Genomic DNA, 15,457 nt, shown 5'->3' on the forward strand with positions numbered 1-15,457 from the left:
TCGGAAGAGCCGTTTGCAGCATTCTTGTGAACGGTTCGTCTCAATACAAGACAATACACCCGCCAAGTGTGAAGTAGATCAGATCCACGATTCTCGAGATATGCAAAGGACATGCACACACGCGCACGCGCACACACACACACACACACACACACACACACACACACACACACACACACACACAGACAGAGAGTCCTTGCTTCATATAACACGTAAAACATTTGAATGAAAGTTTGACCCAAAGACGAGCTAACATTGTTAAAGAATAATAACAAAAAGGTTGAATTCTAAAGGTCTTGAGATGACATTTGAAACACTCAACAGAGCAAGAAAATAAAGCCACTGTGCTGACTCTATTTATATTAGCAAAGTGGCATAACTTGAAATACACACCCTCTATGTTTATTACCCTCTACTCGTGTTATTGTGTAGATCACAATGCAGATTTTCTACATCGTGACCATATAACCTAATTAGTAAACTTATTTTGTTGTATGAATCATATCACAAAACGTTGGTTTGTAATCATCCTTGAAAATAGAAAAAGGAATGAGACGGATGCGTTTTAACCCAGCCGTGACAGTCTACTCTCTCCATGGTTCAGTATGCAGAGTGCTATTCTACAAGCCTAAATCCAGAATGCTCTCGGACCTCCTACACACACACACACACACACACACACACACACACACACACACACACACACACACACACACACACACACACACACACACACACACCCATGAGTCCTTTCCTTTGAGCTGACTTAACTGCTCTGGCACTCAGTCTTGTGGAGCTGCACCCTGCGAACCCTCTCCGCTCAGCTCCTGGAGCCATTCCCATGGAATCCCAGACATTTCAGGCATTCGTTAAAGCTGGGCCGACAAGCGTTTCTTCGCCACTGTATGCGCTCACATCAGACTCATAGGAAAAAATTTCGTTTTTTTTATCCAAGTTACACAAGCCTGTGATCCAGATCTTTTATATAAGTTTATTTTTCTATTAAATAAGGTTTGTATTATTTTGGAAAGTCATTTTGTGTTGTAGCTGTACCAAATTTATTTTCTTTTGTGTGCTGTGCGGCAAAATATCACCATTGTTTAATATTCTAACACCTCACTCCATGAAGTGTTACTGATGAGTTTTTCTTTTGGGGAAAGGAAAAAGATTATGTAATGGTGCTCTTGAAAATGGTGTTTTGTGAAAAGTTAATTCAGGGAGTCGGATGTCATTGATCTTGGCATCTTTGAGAGTGTTTTTCCCGCAGTACGAGGAAAGCAGAATAGAAAAATCTATTGTAAAATGTTGAAGTAGAAAATGTGCACTAGAAGTGTACATCCAAAGCTTAAGAGTATATTTTGCAACTTGCATAACTTCCACTGTTTCGCTGCTTTTTGTTTTCCTCCGTTTGTGATATTAATCTGCTTTATCGTTTTTGATCCTTTTTTTTTTTTTAACTTTCCATCATGAGTCCCACATTGTTAGAAATCGGTGGAGTACTATTTGTTGAGTTCTCTAAGAGGATTCCTCTCAGTCTGAATCACCGGCCATGTTTACTTCCCAGTTTTTCTTTTTATCCACATAATCTGTTGTCGGCACTGCTGAACACCAAAAAAAACCATGCACTCAAAAGCGTCAAGAGTAAAGGTAACATATTTCTTTGAATTATCCAAAGAGCGGCACTACCTGTGCTGTAGTCGCTTGGATTAGATATCATTTCTACGTCGCTTTAGACAAAATCGTCTGCCAAATATATGAATGAATAAAGACTTCACTAGCCCATCGGCAGCCTAAACAGTTTTCTAAATTGAAGAAACTCTTTTAACTGACTTTCTAGTTAGACTTTATTTCTACTGCTTCCCTCTTAGTGAAGAAATAAATTGTGTTAAAATTTTGATTTGGGAAAAGACAAAGAGCGTCGTGACGTTGCATTTATGACGTGAATGCCACATAAATGGTTTTGATGACTCGTCAAAGTCGACCACGGAGCTGCTGAGCCCTGGAAGGAAATGAAGATTCAAGGCCGAAGCGTGCGTCATTAGCCTGTAGAGCAGGCAGTGTGATTGCACATCAATGAGTGCTCAGTCTTTATCATTTCTATTCCAGTCACGGGCCGACTGGATATCCTGCCTTCAGATGACAGGCAGGGCCGCATTAAAAACAAAAAGTGTTTTTCCATGTTGTTTGTGTGTTTTTGTTCTATTAACGGAGGCCGGGGCCAGTTAATGAAATTGTTTACGTTTCCTGTTGCTGCCGGAGTCATCTCTGAACCTGCTGCTGAGTCAGACCAGCTGACAAGTGGTTAGTGCTGGAAACATGACGTACTTAATTTTGCTTCAATTTGAATGAGATTGAACAGTTTTCTGTGTTAGATAAGACTAAATACAATTTATTTTTTTAAATGTATCACTTGTAGATGTATTTGTTGTGATTACTAAATCTTATTTTTGCTATAAAAAAGATAGAACAGCTCAGTCTTGGTGAATCTTAGATCCTGCTTCTGGTGTTTCTTGGTTTAAGTGCTGCAACTAGCAGAAATGTTTCATTATCAATTAATCTATTAATAGATTACATGTCAAGTTCCTAAAATGTCCAAAACAGCAATAAATGCCCATCTCAATTTCCCAGAGCCCAAGGTGATTTTGTCAGCTAATGGATTTCAGCTGTTTTTAACCATTTAATTAATGCATTTTTACCGATAAATATTTGATTATTAGTAATTACCCTCAACTTACATAAAGCCTAAACTGTGAGATGTGAGACGTTAATCTGGATTGTCTTCAGTCAACAAAGCCTGGGGCTGTTTGAGTCATTGTCAATGGCATGTAATTATACAGAATTTAGCATTGTAGCATTTGCCCAATGTTCCTGTCTATACAGAACGTCCTGATCTCGATGAACTGATTCATTGTTGACTTTATCCATCCATCTTCATTCGCTGCCATCTCGTTCTTATTAAAGGTACAGAGGGAGCTGCAGTAGGCAGAGACATGTTTGAAAGTGGGGAGGAAACCAGCAGGCAGCTCTGTATAAATGACATTATCAGGGCAGAGACCAGTAATTACTCTAAAGCTCGGTTTAAACTCACAGTAGTGAAGCCAAAAATGACGTAATCACGGCCTGCGCTTGGTGTGCGAAGGCTCTGCAAGCGGTCCCGGCGTTTTGTCGTGCACTTCTGAAACTTTGTAACTTTGTGTGTGCAAGCAGAGCTTTTCAGACGTGACTTCCACCAATGGTTCACTGATAAAAACACAATTAACACGTCAATGATGGCAAATAATTTTTTTTATGCTTTGGAACAAAGATCGCTGTTTTCAAGGACACTTTATTCTTTCTTCTTTGGATTCTTCTCTTCTGAGCCTTCAGCAAAAAAACCTTGTTTCATAAGAAACTAAATACTACCCTCATCATAGCCGTGGAATTTTAATTACCAACCAGTGCACAACCGCGCTCCCATTTTCTGGGGTCTAATATGATCTCGATGCAAAAAGCCTGATTATGCTTCTGTTTCATCACTGCCAAAAAAGGGAACTTTGGAAAAACTCACCACAAAATGATTTTAGGGAGGATTGTGGTTAATGGCGCGTACGGAGGCTCTTGATTTTAGGCAGAAATCCTTGAGTTTAGTTCTGAGTACCGTGAGGTGTGGATCTCCTTGACTGTATGAATACAATTACTAAATATACTACAGTACAATACTAAAGGCTTCCTGGTGTGCATTTTGATGTTGGTAAAAACAAGACACTTTTAAATAGATATCTCTCCATACAGTGTGGTTGCAGACAGCAGACAAGGAGCTGTTTATGTATTGTATGAGTCATTCCTTGCAAGCAATGTGGATTCTTTCTGCCTTTTCCACACCCCACGTAGTTGAAGCTCGCAGTCTGCGAATATCTGTTTCTTCACCTCCCATTTCCAAGATGGCATCGCCCTGACAGGGTGTATTATTCTCTGTCACACTGGGGCCTTGAGTTGTGTTGGCTTGTTGTTGATGTTTGTTTCAGGCTCGGAGGGTTGAGCATCTCATTGTGTGACTCTGCCCCCCCCCCCCCAGTGAAACCTCTGCTGATGAGATAAAGAGCCAGGCATTTCTGCAACATTACTTCCCAGCCTTCATGTGATCCTGCTGCACTTTGCACAAAAAAAACGCATGACAACAGATCAGACTGGCCCTGACCGGTGTGCCAGAGGAACCAGAGTAATATGGATAAGGGGTTCAAACAGGCGATACGAACATTCAGCCTCAAGACTTTTAAAAGGAATACGTAGCTTAAATGTAAACAGACACAAGTCCAACTGCCGACCCAGCACTCGTCTCCCAAAAATCCCATTGATTTATTGTCGGGTGATTTTACGCTGTCCAAATGGAAGATAAGTAGCGGAGATGCTGACAAGAGCAAACTCAAGCTGCGCATAACTAATTGACACACTGAGAAAAGACCTCTGCTCTTCATGGACGGCGCTAGCTGAAGGGTCTATTATGAGTATAAAGAAAGTGGGCCCTTATTTAGAGATTTGCATGTTTTAAGGAAAGAGCGACAAACTCCCCCAAACAGTCTCCTCAGCGTCTCCTCACTCTGGGGAGATCAAAGATGGCTTGGGGGGGGGCACACACACTCTCATAGGTCCTCAGGGTCTCGTCCTTGAAAACCTTTTGGACAAGCACACAAGAAACAAGTCTATCTGCTTCAGTGTGGTCACTGTTGTTGATATTATAGAAGCCTCTCTGATGTTGAGTAATGCCGCTTATTTAGGATCAACTACAATCATTGATTTTAACTTGGCAGACGCAGCCAAGTCAGTTGTTGGCCGAGTGAACTGTACAAATTTGTTGGACAGTGAGTGGATTGTTTTGGTGCTTCAGGAAAGAAGTTGCCCTTTTGGCACTTTTTGAAGTCACTGGAATTAATCGATCCACATTTACTCTTCTACTGGTGCCTCGGTTAAAAAAACAAACACCAGACATGTAGCATTTGCATTGTCGCACCTGACAATCTATTATTATTATTATCTACTCGGATTGAAAAGTATAAAAAATAAATACATAAATAAAAATGCCCATCAAGTATTTCAATGTTTCATCCAACCAGCAGATCAAAATCCAAAGATATGTAATTTCAAATGATATAAAGCAGAAAACCATTGCACTGAAGACGCTTGAACCAGATAACGTTTAGATAAGGATAACAGGATTAAAAGATTATGAATGTAGTTTCCAACAAATGTTCTGCCTGTTAACTAATCGATTAATATACCAATGAAATGTCAATAAAATGAAAAATACCCATTACAAGAGTTATTCTTGTTTGGTCCAGCCACGACCCAAAGATCATTCATTTAAAATAACAGAGAAAAGAAGCAATCCTTCAAATTGGACCAGAAAATATTTGGACTTTCTGCTTGATAATACAGATGAAACACTTAATTGATAGTCAATCAATGAATTGTTTCAGCTTTAATGTAATGTTTTATATCTGAACAGGCCAGTGTGGTTTCTCTACATTAGAAGTTGACCAAAATACAGTCATTACTGAACAATAATTAACTGCCTGTTGCAACATTTAATGGATTGTTGCTCAAAAAGAATCCACTTAGAAGGAAAACATTTTAATCAGACATAATATACTGGACATTGGGCAAAAAAAAAAAAGATGAACAAAGTGTCTGCAATACAATACAAAAAAAAAAGCAAATCAGAAGTATTTATTAGGAACTACTTGTGCTTTAGATTAGTGGAAAAGCAGTCGATTCGTAGCAGCGAGGAGACGGGAAGGGCAGAGCAGCTGGAACCTGCACTTGTGCTGCCGTCTGACTGGATGTGAGGGAGTGAGAGGGACACAAAGGGTTAAACTATGAGGCTGTCTTCCTTGGAGATGTGAGAGGCCTTTTGAATGGCTAGCTTCTACGGCTAGCCAACACATTGGCTAAGGCTGAGGGTGGATCTGGTGCTGGGCCTGTGCTCCGACATGGAGCCCTGCTGCAGGATCAGGAGTCGGTGTGAGCAGACGGCAACGCTTTTGTTGATATGTGAGTGCATATGTGAGGAAAAAAAAACATTGAAGGGCAGCAACTTTGTCATAGTGTTGAAATACACTTTGGAGACGGAAGCAAAACATAGTATCAAGATTTTTGTTGTTTTGTTTTTCATCACCTTCAGTGGTCTTTGTAAGTCCCACCGTGGAGTAGATGATTTAGACTAGCAGGCTGACGTAGATAAAAAGGTTGTTATATCATTTGTTTTTTTAGCTCAATGCCTCCTTTAGCCCCACCCCCTCACCCCCACCCCTCAAACTGCCGTTCTCATGTCGCCGCCGTACGCCCCAAACACACGCTCTTCATGAGCTGCAGGAGCTTAGTTCGGTGAATGTAAGAGGACAGGGGGTCCATGTTGTTTTGTTTGTTTAATGGCTGACCTCATGACACTATTGAAACCAAGCAGTTATGGACTAATGCTCAACAATAGAAAATAAGAACAAGACTGTTGAGAGTAACTGTCTCCTGTAAAGGAAGCACAGCACCCAATTCTCACATCTTGTTTTTTGTTTATGTGGCTGGATATTAGCTCAGACCCGTAAAGGACACGCATACTGACACCTTTACGGTCTGACCTGTAACCTGCCCCTAACCTCAGCGATGATTATCTCCCCTGCTGTCGAACAGTCCTATATGTGGCTCTCGTGGATGACGAGCTTATCTCAGCGGGCAGGTCAGCTGTCTGAGAAGCCTCCATCCATCCTTGCAAACTTGTCCTCACACCTAGACTGAGACCACAACACACACGCACACACACTCACACACACACACACGAATCCTGAGAGTCTAATGTTATGCAACAGGCTGATTTACAGGCATACACACACACATGCAGACATATACACAAACAGCCAACCTACAGACTTGTCTCTGTCTTTAAATGATTGTGTTTACGCCCCCCAAAAAACATCACTGAACTTCAGAATCTTTTTGTCCGGGTTTCACAAAGAGCTTGTGTCGGTCATGTTGCCAGAAAGAGTCCTGTGCATTAGTTTTTTGTTCAGCCACTTTAGATTAGATCAGGTTTGCCAATGCATGGATATTTATTGTGTGTCACTGTAATGATGATGTGAGATTATTTGGATTACGTTATTTGTGACATAGTTTTGTGCAACAACTGCAGGGCTTCAACAAAAGATAATTTATCAGTTGATCTCTTATTGATGAATCCATTGATTGAATCTTTAAACGTTTAAACATTCCATCCATCGCAATTTCCCACAACCCAAAGTGACATCTTCATCTACCATGTTGTGTTCATCTAAAAGTCCAGTATTTCATTTTCAATTATATAAAACAGAGAAAAACAAATCTGCACCAATGAGATGCAGGAACCAGAGACTATTGTGATAAATCAATGGCACAGTTATTGTTCATTCATTTTATGTCTATCAATTAATCAAATCATTGTTTCAGCACTAATCAACCAGACACTTAAATGTTTGGATATGGTGCTTTTAGATGTTGTGATATATCTGTCATGGTGGTTCCCAAAGGTGGAAACCTAAAGGACAGGCCAAATGTGCAGCAAGATTTATTTTTTATTTTTTGCTTTAACATTAACTACATTTTATGCTAGTTTAGTCACTCATGAAATGAGCTTGAAAGCCACTTACAGAACCAAAAAGAAACCCAGCAAAGACATCTTGCACGTGTGTCACTCGAATGTCCCCCCCCCTCACGTCTCACTTTCACCAAGCTCTCTGGGTAAGTGTCTGTCTTTTAACTATTGGAGGATCCCCACTGTTTGTATTCAGCATGCTTGTTGGCCAATGACAGATGGTCCTCTGGGCTGCTGGCTCGTGCAGCGAGGAGGGATTTCTCTCCCGCTGACAGAGAGATCTGACCATATGAGATTTCTGTGGAGGTGGAAATATTAAGACGTATTGTCATTGGAGATTAAAATCAGCTGTGTCACTTTGGGAAAGCCTACGTAATGTGTTTGAATGCTAATAAGCCTCAGTTTCCAGTCTCTCTTCCTGCTGCTCACGTTCAGTCCTTAATACTTGTACATTTTGAATAACCTTCACTAACTTTGTTGTCCCTCTCTCTCACTTGCAGTGTGCCCCGTTCAGTGTAAACATCGAGCCTGCACCATGGACGACCAGTGCTGCCATGACCAGTGCCTGGGCGGCTGCCTGAAGCCCCACTCGGCCGGTCACTGCGTGGCCTGCCGCGGCCTCCAGCACGAGGACAGCTGTGTGGAGCGCTGCCCCGAAAACCGCTTCATCTACAAGGGCTGGCGCTGCGTCTCCTTCGCCTTCTGCCAGGATCTCCACAACAAGTGCAAGCGAGAGAAGGAGCACAGCAAGCACCCCGACTGCCACGAGTACGTCATCCACAACGGCGCCTGCATCCCAGAGTGTCCCTCTGGCTACACGACCGTCAACTCCTCCTCGTAAGTGGACACTCATGCCGGTCCGATGGGCTCTCGATGGTCGGACGGAACAATGTGTGATCAGTGAAGCCGGCTTAATATTCAGCTTGCAGACGCACACATCCACGTCAACATTGAATCCTCCTGGGCCTTTACACAGACGACTTGTTGATGCTCCTTTATTCCCCTAAAAACCCATCTAATTCTGTCACATTCCTAAAAATACCAACAATGCCTTAATTTACTAATTGTTTTTTTGCTTTGTACAAACTGATTACTATGAAAAAGACTCACGGGTGTCATGCAGTAAGCATTTGATTGGTGTATTTGACCAGGACAGATTAGTAGCATAAAAGGTAGGAAGAATAAACAGTAATGCAAGAAATAAGAAGTAGGACATCTATAATTGTTTATCTTAGAACAGACAATTATACACAAAGGATGTGATTTAGCAGTCCAATAAGAACAAATGATTCAACAGTGAATATAACAGCTTTAACAACATAAAGAAATAAAGAATGAATTTAGCTCTTGTCACTGTGTTTGTAGCAAGCACACCGTGACAGTGTGTGAACTGAAGTTCCCCTGCTGAACTCAGAAAGCTCTCCGATTAGGTGTGCGCGCGCGCACACACACACACACACACACACACACACACACACACACACACACACACACACACACAACTCTTTTTTTTTTTCTGCATGTGTGTGAGAGCGCAGACAGAAAGGTCAGAGTGCTGCAGCGCATTAGGAAGTCTGGCACATCTACGTTTTTGACTGTGTCCATCAGCTAGCATCTTTTTTTTTTCTGGCTCCCACGCTGAACAAATTGTTGGTTGTGAACCAACCGCTGGTGTCTGCATTGCAGTGTGAAAACAGTGTGTGTGTTTTTTTTTTCTTCCTTTTTCCCTACATCTGTAATTTACGACCTGTTGTGTACGTATCCCCGTAGCTGCATCTGAGCAAACTTCTGGTTGACTTGCCAGTGACCTTTATCGCATCCTTCTTGGACACTTTCATTGACCGTGACAGGGCTGTTGATTAGTGCGGGTGTGTTTGCGAGACGCTCCAGTCAGCACTAATCATTCTGCTCGGCCAGAGGTTGAAAACGCAGCTGGAGTTTTCAAGACTTGTCGTCTTCTGTTTCAACATGACTGGCTAGTTGACTAGGTGGCATTTAAACACCGGGGGAGTCGGAGAGACATTCGGGACAGAATGTTGGGTCTTGTCATCACTTGACAGTGATGACAAGGAAAGGTAACGTATATTCAACTTTTTATTTATCAACAGAGGATTTGCCAAGGACCTCATCAACATGCAGCTTCACATTCACAGAGTCACTGTACATACTGTACGTCCACACCCGAGAGGTTTCTAGTGGGACTCTCTGAGCAGATCCAGCTCCACTGGAGCAGATGAGGGTGAAGTGCCTTGCTCAAGTGCAGCCCAGCCATTGTTGTGAAAGAAAAGTGCTTTTGATTTTCATTCACTGTTCAGTTCCGAAGTTTTGAATCGGAAAAGGAAGGCGTTCACATCCAGATGTGCTCATTTGTTACGCAGCAATAATGACTGCGAATCTCTTTAACTAACAATAATCTGTGCAGCTCTGAACATTGAAGAAACACACAGTACCAAACATAATTATTAGGTTTGTGTTTTTAAGAAAGTATCTTTATTTATACGAACCGCATGAGGTTTTAACATGTGTTTTGTTTTAATCTAGGATCACCTCATCAATTGGGTGGCTGTCTAGTTATATAAAGGCTGAATAATATTATAAAATAATATTATTAATATAAAATGTTCTTTTGCCTACGTTGCACAGGAATAGCTTAAGTAGAAGCAGCTCACATCTTTGGAATAATGCTTGAACAAACTGCAGATTTGATCACTTGTTGTCAGGTGATCAGACCTGTGGTGAACCCTGCTGCGCTCCTATCTCAGCCTTTCTACTTTGACTCCCTTTCTGTTCCCCTTATGGTGCATCGCTTCTCTTTGCCACCCCCCCACCCCCCCGTCGCTGGCTTTAAACTAAGCTGTGGAAATGAAAGTGCTTTGTGGATAAGCGGTGTACTCAAAGGCGTTATGAGTCTCTAGGCTGAAAGTGCAGATGTGGCACTAGAGCGAGAAAAAGGTCAAGATAGATCAGGAGCGTTGTGAGCCAGATAAAAAAACAATGCCCACAAGCTACTTCTATTTGCAAAATGAAGACACACTTCTCAGCTATTATATCTCTTGTGTTAGGCTTTTCATTCTTTGTGTCGTATGGGTGGTTTGTTTTGTTGTTGAAAGTTGTCATTACTATCATTTATTACCTCTTTTAAAAGTCTTATGTACTTTATAAGTGTGGCATTAGCATATTAGCTGCCACCAGCTTCCATTATTTGGTATTTCCAAAAGAAATGCCTCATTCTTCTATAACATTCTTCCTGCCCGCTCACTGAACTGTCACTAAACAGGCATTCTCACTTCTTAAACCAGACGGTGGCAAAAAAAGAAAAAAATAGTTTAACATAATCAGGACAGAGCAAAACAGCCCATCGCCGTCTAATCGTCGCCTTTACCCCTAAATTCCAAACCTTAAAAAAACCGAAAGTTACAACATGTTGGCGAACATTTTGCATCAAGCAGACAAGTGGTATTGATGTAATTTCTGATAAGTTTTCAGTTTATTTCTCCCCTAAAAATGTATCTCTCGAATATATGACTATCAATTATTCTTACTTTAACTTACTTACTTACCAATTAGCTGTTTTCTATTTCTGAATAATCCAGATGTGTAACTATACATTCATGAATTGAAGGATTCTTTTGCCCCTGGGAATGTGCATCAATATTAAAGGTTTGTAGGAACGCCATTTAGCAGTGTTACAGGAGTGCAGCAGAAGTAATACAGTCATAAACCACAGAACAGCTTTTTGCCCATTATAAAAAATTAAAAAATAATAATATTCCAACAATGTAATCCATCAAATCACACTTCAGGATTTTCTCTTAATAATAATTAAATTCAGACTGTCAATAAACAGGTTTATTAAGTGTATGCATAAGAAGCTAACAGAAGTAAAACGCATCACAAAGTCCAGCTGATGTCACAGTGAGAAACTTTTCACTTTCACTTCTCTACTTTTCTCTTTTTCATGGTTTGTTTGATGTTCAGCTTGAGATTTATATGTGTATTGATTTAGGTCGGCCTATTCATTGCTTTATGTTAAATATTCAGATGTATTTATTTAGGTATTATTACGTTGACTTCAATGTTCAGTTCAGCAGTTATCCAGTTTGTACAGTCTGTAATAGAGGATTGGTCATTCAGATTGTGGGGGCGGGGCTACACTCCAAACTATCTACTTGGCTCACAAACTACTTTGCCTTCTAAAATCGGTCGACCTCCGCTGCAGAGGTTGCTGTGTACTTTAGATTTGACCTCATCAAAGTTTTCACTCGCCGCATGTGGGGATGGTGCAGACGGCTTTTCAGGAAATGGGTTGATATGGTTGACACACAAAGCCACGGCCATATATCAGTTATGAAAGCGTTATGTAAGCCAGGTTGTTTCACTCTGTTGTTAAGATGAAGGCTCGGGGTCAGTTCATTTTTCAGTTAATTCAAACTTCATTTTCAGTGTTTTTGTTATGCATACAGTCAAGCCATGAAATTTAAAGCAGCAATGACTATTTTGGGAGTAGATCACATCACTACCTGTTTGCTGAAGGTGACACTATTTCTCCTCAGCTCTATGGAGAGTTTTAGCGTCTTTCAGCTTATTGTTTAGCTGTCTGGCCCACAACTGTACTCTTTTGGTTTAATCTCACCTCTTACATCGGCGCCTTCGGCAGCAGCAAGCAGCCGTTTTCAGCAAAAAATAAATAAATCTAAACTCAGACTGTACACTGTCTTCCCAGCACCACATGCCAAAAGGAGACAGATATTTAAGGCTCTAGTATTTCTGGGTTGAGGAGAATTGTAAAAAATGACTTCAAAATGCATCTCCAAGTTGTCATTCCTAGCACCCACACACATTGTTATCATGCACACATTTTCTTGAAATATTTTATTTCCATTTTGTTCTACAGGATCAACTGCACTCCCTGTGCAGGGCTTTGTCCCAAGGTATGTATGGGTTACAGCCTTGTGGACTCTGTCACGACTGCCCAGGCTTTGAGAGGCTGCACTGTTCTTAATGGGAGCCTGGTCATCAACATGCGTAGAGGAAGTGAGTATATGTGGTTTGTTTGGTGGGATGAAATTAAAGTATGCAACAGCTCAACAGAACAGAACAACTAAGAGGCTGGCATTACACAACAAAATGTACGGTTGAAGAAACCCCATGAATTTAAAATGAAACAAGAGTTTAAAATGCTAAAACTGTGGGATTTGACAATACATGTAAACAATCTAAACAACAAATCATCAGTATTCATAAAATGAATGCAATGCAAACAAATTATTAAAGGTTGTCATGAGTTGGTTTGATTTTTATTGAATTTTTAACACACACATTCCCAATCATTCTGCCTAAAGGAAAAGAAAACAGCTGTGCACGATTTCCAAATCATTTGAAAGTTATGCTTGTGGATTTTACAGCCATGAGAAAGTTAAAGTTTATAATGGACTGTATACTATTAATGTTTTGTGTCTGAACAGCTTAAGTAGGAAAATGTGTAAAAGATTAAACCAAAAAGGAAAACACAGCAGAAAAGACCAGCTGCCAGGCAGCTTTTGTACAAAGAATTCTGTAGAATCTGAAGTCACTTCAGGGCTTGTGTGCTTTGGTTTTCTGCAGACAACATAGCAGCTGAACTGGAGGCCAGCCTAGGCCAGCTGGAGGAGATCACTGGCTACCTGTCAGTGCGACGTTCCTACGCCCTTGTATCCCTCTCCTTTTTCCGCAAACTGAGTGTTATCCGTGGAGAGGAACTGGACATCGGGTGAGATGCCATCTTTTGAGCCTCATCTTAAACTCGCCATGTCGGAGCCGCCTCCTGTAATTATGAGTTAAAAGCGGAAGGACTGACCTTTTCAAAATGCCTGTCTGTGGTAACTGTTTTTGGTTAGACAAATCATATGTGAGGCTTCATGCAGACGAGGTGGAAGACGCTTGGAGCACAATGGCCTACACTTACAGTAGAAATGGCGGAGGTCAGGCACATGATCCAAATTGTAGGCTAACCATGCTGAAATACTTTTCTATTAATGTTCCTCTCCAATAATGTCCTGAGCTAAATGTCACATGTAGAATGAAAAATGGGTCTCATGCAATCTTGTGTGTTCTTTTACAGGAATCACTCATTCTATGCCCTGGACAACCAGAACCTGCGGCAGCTCTGGGATTGGTCCAAACACAAGCTGACCATCCTGCAGGGACGCATGTTTTTCCACTACAACCCCAAACTCTGCATGTCTGAGATCCGCAAGATGGAGGAGGTGACGGGGACCAAGGAGCGGCAAGTCAAGAACGACATCGCCTCCAAGACCAACGGAGACCAGGCCTCATGTAAGAACCTCTGCTCTGACGACATGTCAGCGGCTGCAGGAGTTACTGTGGCAGCAGAAAACACAAAGAGTCTGCCCTGGTACAGACGCAAACGTAGTCATAGTTATTGTTATGATGGTCATTTCCTGTCCCTTTATGTTCGCAAGTGTCTTCTGGCCAACTGTTTACTGACGCAGATTAACTAGGAACAACCAACAGAGCACAGCACCAATAAATATGAACACGGTGTTGTAGGTGTTATACTATTTATGTTCTTTCCATCTTAAACTACATGTTCAATTCAAGTAAAGAGACAGGTTGCAGGGGACGACGCGATAATCTCTCCTTCATATGTCTTTGACACATTTCTTTGATTTATTTGACAAAAGAGCAAGGCAGTAAAGAGAGGTAGATGGAGGGGGATTGGATGCTTCAAAATGTGTGATACTTAATACCAAAATCGGGATCAGGGGACCAAGATCTGGCACCGTTCTCTTAGATTTGTCTGAAGGAGGGCCCACAGTGTCAGATTTTATCTACTTCTAATGATTGAGTAGGTGGAGGTAGGCAGCTGCTCCAGGACTTTGCTATATTTCATACTTAATCAACAAAAGCAGATGTTTCTCCACTGATATCTTCCAATAACGGAGATCTAAAGACTTCAATAATTTCTCACTTTACTTATGAACTGCTGTTCATTGCTTTTAATAGGTGCACTGTGTAATTCTTAGCCACATGCGCCAAACAAATAAGGGTCAGCAATTACTTCTTCACATTCTGTGGATGAAGTTAGTTCAATTTTTGAATGTTGTAAACAAAAATTCTGCTCATATCTCACCACGTTGCACCTTTAACTGATTACTGTCTTTTCTCAGGTGAAAACCATGTGTTGAAGTTTACCCAGATTCGAACCTTGAGCGATAAAATAATGGTCAAGTGGGAACCCTTTTGGCCTCCAGACTTCCGAGACCTGCTGGGCTTCATGGTGCTCTACAAAGAAGCGTAAGTAAATCTTCAGCCATCGGTCACAATCAGACTTGGATCTCTGCCAGAAAAAATATTGTCTTCAGCTGCTTAAGTACTTGATAGATAAGAAAAAGATGAATAAAGACATCAGTTGGATTTAGTGTATCGTGGTAATGGAATTTCCTGCATCACTTCATTTAAAACACTTGCACAGAAATCATATGACATATTGTATGATATATATACTATTTAACAGTTGACATGTAAACAGCTGAAAACAACAGCTTCAAATCATGACACCTAAATGACTGAGAAGTAATATGATGAAACATTTTGGATTCAACACCATAGATGAAAATGCATCTTCCTGCAGTAACATTGCCACAGCGACAAATATGAAGTCACCTGTTGAACTAAACGTCAATCACGCCGTGTTTGAATTCATTTGAAGAGGTTATTTGTTAGTTCTCATTTGTTTGAACCCGATTTTGCAAAGTACTAAAATCAGGAAAATAGCCTCCCTTTGAACCAGCATCACTTTGAGGGTCTCTCCGGCCTCTGTGATGTTTCGCAAACTCTAACTGGTCAGATAAAAACAATGAT

The 15,457-nt window shown here is 41.1% G+C and overlaps 1 protein-coding gene across 1 annotated transcript in view; it reads left to right on the top strand.

The window, feature by feature from the left end:
• insra (insulin receptor a) overlaps positions 1-15,457 on the top strand; it is a 45,381-nt gene that overhangs the window by 15,725 nt on the left and 14,199 nt on the right. Inside the window, exons 3-7 of the mRNA XM_068701864.1 lie at positions 8,095-8,431; positions 12,489-12,628; positions 13,199-13,343; positions 13,695-13,909; positions 14,764-14,890. Coding sequence (XP_068557965.1) covers positions 8,095-8,431; positions 12,489-12,628; positions 13,199-13,343; positions 13,695-13,909; positions 14,764-14,890 — 964 coding nt within the window. The remainder of the gene's footprint in view (positions 1-8,094; positions 8,432-12,488; positions 12,629-13,198; positions 13,344-13,694; positions 13,910-14,763; positions 14,891-15,457) is intronic.

The sequence above is a fragment of the Cebidichthys violaceus genome, unplaced genomic scaffold, assembly GCF_023349555.1.
Source record: "Cebidichthys violaceus isolate CVI_PGR_0920_01 unplaced genomic scaffold, fCebVio1.0.p SCAF_8, whole genome shotgun sequence".
NCBI classification, from domain to species: domain Eukaryota; kingdom Metazoa; phylum Chordata; class Actinopteri; order Perciformes; family Stichaeidae; genus Cebidichthys; species Cebidichthys violaceus.